Consider the following 4858-nt stretch of genomic DNA (forward strand, 5'->3'; position numbering starts at 1 on the left):
CTAGCGTGACACAGAAGCTCTACACTTTTTTCCACTTTCTACGCCATTAAAATTAAGAACCTTCTTGAAGACACGTCCGTCAGTCCCGACTCTCCAGCTGAGTTTAACATTTTGATTCATTCCATTCGCTTTCAGTTTTTGTTCAATCTGCGGGGGGAAAAAAACATACACAAGCAATTCAGAGTGAATACACTTCAAATGTCAAAACTTTATACTTTACATTATTGTATGTTGTGATTCATGTCTCCTCCTATCATTGTATCCTCCCTTATGTTTCCTGATTACTCTCAACTCCTTCCATTTTGACCCTTGATTAGTCTGTCTATTCAAACCCTTGTTTTTCCTTGTTTAGTGTGAAGTGTTGTTCAGTATTAACTAATCTGAATTTACTGAGATGGTTTTTTTGTTCCATGTAGTGATACTACAGTTCTTGCATTGCTGTTTGCTAATCATCCAACCTGTCTTTATAGAAAAGTCATTTTCAGCCAGTCCCATAGGACACCAAAAATCATTAGTAAAATTCATATCACAACGACCATCATGAAAGACTTTTTAATTAATATGCTACTCTATTAAAAAAAAAATTCACAATTGTGGCTGAAAAGTATGTTCTAATGTTCTGTGGGAGCAGGTCACCAGTTTTCAGGAATTTAAATTGAATTAATGTTAATTAAAGTAATGCTCATGGTTTGTTAACTCCAACCACTGCAATAAATATTGTTAATTACAACTGAGATGTGATCAAACTCTTTCCTTTTCCTTTTTAGATGAAAGAATGACCATTTAGAAAAAACATGTTACCATTTAATTACTTTTACAAAGATATTATAATGTTATCAGAACACTGAATGTGAAAAATGTGGTGAAGCTGTATAAAGTACTGACAGTGACATACTTCATACATTGCAGCTTGCACTGACAGATCATCCAAGTTTGTCATTCCATTTGAAGACAATTTCACCCTTATAATCTGTCTTTTTATCATCTTGTCCACATCTACAGAGAAAAGCGAACAATAAGTCACACAGATGTTTTAAGGTGATTCTTTTTCTCCTGTGCACAAATCTATTTGGCTGCTGGGACTCACCTCCATAACAGACAAATGGGTGCAATGTAGTGCAGCTGTCACTCATCCATTTTCCAGAATTTCCTGCCACCACAGCAGCACAGTCGCCGGTTCCAACACTTGGTGGTCCCAATGCCCAGTTTCTGAAACGATGGCTCCACTGATCAGACCACTGCCAGTTGTCTAGGAACAAGCCGATCCAGACAGAAACCCATCTGCTAACAACATTGTTCACCTGGTTCTGTTCCCAAGGAGAGCGGATGCGGGCCAGGTCAGTGTAGGTGCTTCTACAGTAACTCTGAGCATCTTGCCAAGTTTTTGTAATATTAACCATGATGTAGCCTGTCCCAGCTGTAACATAATTATGATTACAAGGAAAGTATCAAGAATATAAAAGTTAATAGAGTTTCTGTTAATAGTAATCCTTCATTCGAAAATCATTGTTTGATTTCAGAATTTTTGATTGCAGATGGGAAGCTTCAATTTTGTATAATTTGTAAGCTACCAGTTAATCTGCTAATAATTTATTGGAAGGAAGAAGAAGAAGTATTGGTTGACTCACCACTGTAGCACACGAAGTATAATGGTGTCTGACAATCAGTATCACTCCAAAAAGCATTCATGTTAGATACACATTGTCCAATGCCACTCGGTTTTCCTGTAGCCCAGTTAAAGTAATCAGACAGAGGTTCATCTCCTAAAGACCACCACCATAGTTTATTTATTGGTTTCTGCAGTCCGATCCATAAAAGACCATTGTAGCTAAGATCCACTTGATTCATTACACTGTACACATTGTTTACACTGTCCACTGTGGCCAGATCAGTAAACCTTTCTCTACAGTAACGCTGAGCATCCGACCAGTTCTTGGGAACATTTACTGCATGGTAGAGCCCAGGCGCAGGGCCGAGTGACGATGCTAAAGGAAGAATTATGGAGATACAGGTGTTTATGTTTTGAGCATTTTCCATGTTCATGTAATGCAAATTTTCTCATATGTTACTGTGGGGTTTACTGATAAATCTATGTATACATGTCCTTCATGTAACTTAGTATTCAGTTTAAGTTTCTCAGTTATACTGTATCTGTTATCAATATCAAATCTTGCAAGCAGATTAAATGGACACCCACCTCCATAGCAAATAAATGGTTTTGGGAGGGCACAATCAAAACTGTTCCATTTCCCAGAGTCAGAAATCACCATTGCGGCACATTTATTACTAAGGCTTGCCTCTAGGCTTGAAACTCCAGTCCAGTACCGGAATGTAGAGAAACTGTAATCAGACCACTGTGCCGAGATCAGTCCAACAAATGCATTTCCACCCAAAAGTGAAATAGCGTTGTTCTGGTCTGTAGATGTTTTGACGGTGACGAGTTCTGCATAGTTTTTTCGACAATAAGCACTGGCATCTGTCCAATTCATGGGACGTGGGATTAAGACAAACTTACTTGTGGCAGTTGGTGAGTCTATTGAAAAGAATAACCAAAAATAATATACAGATATCAATTTTTTTGTAGTTGTTGATATGAAGTTTGATCTCATTTGATGCTTAAATAACATTTAAAGAAGGAGTCTCTAGAACAAATAACAAGCTGCATTTTAGTATAAAGCAAAAGAGAGACAGATAGAGTAAGAGAAGGATAATTTATAAAGGATAGCTGCAACTACATAAGTGGGAAGAGGACCTACCTAGTTTATATTAAACTATACATCCATTAACATGTTATATTAGACTTTAAATAAAATAAATGTAATTGTTGGTAAATTGCTGTTATATAAAGAGAAAAAAAAAACGATCTGGGATGTGGGTGATTTCTGTAACCTTACTTATCACACACAACATATCAGGTCTCATCAAACTGCCCCATCATTATTTGCATTCTAATAAAAGCATAATCCATGTGAATGATTGCCTGTTTGTAAACAGAGGGCAAAGCCGGAGAAAGTAAGAGGAAAATATCAAGCACCTGTGCGTGATTTGTATTAGGGAGGTGGTAGCTTAATGGTTAAGGCATTAGACTTTGGATCAAATCTGTATATTGTTGAAGGCACTATACTATGTAGTCAAATTTAAAATGAATTTACAGCAACTCCTTTGGAATAGATGATATATTTTAAAGTTAAATATTTTACATCAATGCTGAGAGAATGACACACTACAATTTCTAAAGTCCTCTCTACATACAGGTACAATTGGCCTTAACCACACACATTAACACAAATCCACTCAATTTCCTGGCCAGGGTAAATAAAACTCAGTCACCTCCCTGACTCTATATAGCACACAGACAAATACAGAGACAGAGCGATTTATTGCTCACACTACTTCCTCAAGGTTACCAAGCTTTTGTGCTATACTATTGTTAATGCTATTTTCTGCATTTGATCTTGTACTGGTTTCATTATTTTTTAATGTGTAAGTACAGTGCCTGACAATCTTTCACTTTAACATCATTTATTTTATAATAAACCTCTGATTTAATATATTGTATGTATTTCTCAATCAAATGAGTAGGACCACTAATTAGTTATAAATGAACAAATAAAAAAAACATAATATATATTATTTAAATATAAATATAAAATGTATGTAGCTAACGAACTCCATATTTAACCAGATTAAACACAATAAATACCTTGTCATAACTATCCCAATATCAATACATTAATGAAAAAAGCCATGAAAGATAATTCACATAATGCAAAGCTTTAAAATGTACCATTATAGCAGATAAAGTAGTGGCTAGTTGAACAGAACCAATCTTCCAGTCCATTGATAGTAATCACTGCACATGCTGCTCTATCATTCCCTTCATTTGGCTGGCCAGACATAAAGGGAACTTGGCCTGAATAAGGTTCTCCTGTAGCCCAGGTCCAGGTCCTGTGCAGTCCAAGCCACACAGACCCGGTGTACCCAGGAGCTGCACTTGCTGCTAATGCAATCGTGCTGTTTACCTCATCCATACTGTGTACAGTAACCAGATCAATGTATTTCGCTCTGCAGTAGGTTTGAGCATCACTCCAGGTCATGCTCTGACTTACATAGAAGTATTGCAATGACAAAGAGAAACCGACTCCTGAAGAAAATAAAAAATCAGATATAAATTGTATACCATTTCAATCAAAAGTTTTATATCTGAGAGAATGTGTACATATTCTATATTATATATATATATTTATAACATGCATCTTACCTGAGAGAAACAGCAAAAAATGCACAGTAGGGTTCATATCGGAGCTCCTCTCTATCAATTTTGTTCTTCTTGCTTTCATAGCACTACAAACATGAACACATACTGATTTGAATAGCTCTTTAAATGCAAACAGACAAATCTAGGTAACATGTATTAAGGCGGTGTCTTTTTCCTTTTCTTTAACGCATATTCCCAATAGAGGAAAAGTCATTACATTCTACAGCACATTGAATTCTGCATTACATTTACTTCAATCTCTGGAACTTCTGAAATTGGAATAAAAATGAAAGAACAATGATCGAGGAGAAGGACGAACACAGATCACAGCAGCCAGTACAAGACTTTGCTTTGCTCAAGTATAAGAACTCAGAAAAAGCATTGAATCTTCAAAATGTATATATATATATATATATATATATATATATATATATATATATATATATATATATATATATATATATAAATTTTACATTTAGAGTAACTTACTGGAGGTAGAATTGTTACAAGCTCTAGTACCTGCACCATTTTCTTCCCAATGTTTGTTCACAGTGTACCACACTATACTGTTTAACATGTACCATTAACCATTTAAACATT

General features: G+C 35.5%; 1 protein-coding gene across 1 annotated transcript; it reads right to left on the reverse strand.

Moving 5' to 3' along the window:
* On the reverse strand, positions 1-4307 carry LOC124376612 (macrophage mannose receptor 1-like). Its single transcript, XM_046835788.1, has 7 exons — positions 4262-4307; positions 3788-4144; positions 2198-2533; positions 1629-1985; positions 1088-1417; positions 896-996; positions 1-147 (listed from the first exon to the last, which is right to left on the reverse strand). The coding sequence occupies exons 1-7, from the start codon at positions 4296-4298 to the stop codon at positions 1-3; spliced, it is 1665 nt and encodes a 554-aa protein (XP_046691744.1). The 5' UTR covers positions 4299-4307.
* Positions 4308-4858: the final 551 nt, after the last annotated feature.

Source organism: Silurus meridionalis, chromosome 2 (genome assembly GCF_014805685.1).
Source record: "Silurus meridionalis isolate SWU-2019-XX chromosome 2, ASM1480568v1, whole genome shotgun sequence".
Taxonomy (NCBI): Eukaryota; Metazoa; Chordata; class Actinopteri; order Siluriformes; family Siluridae; genus Silurus; species Silurus meridionalis.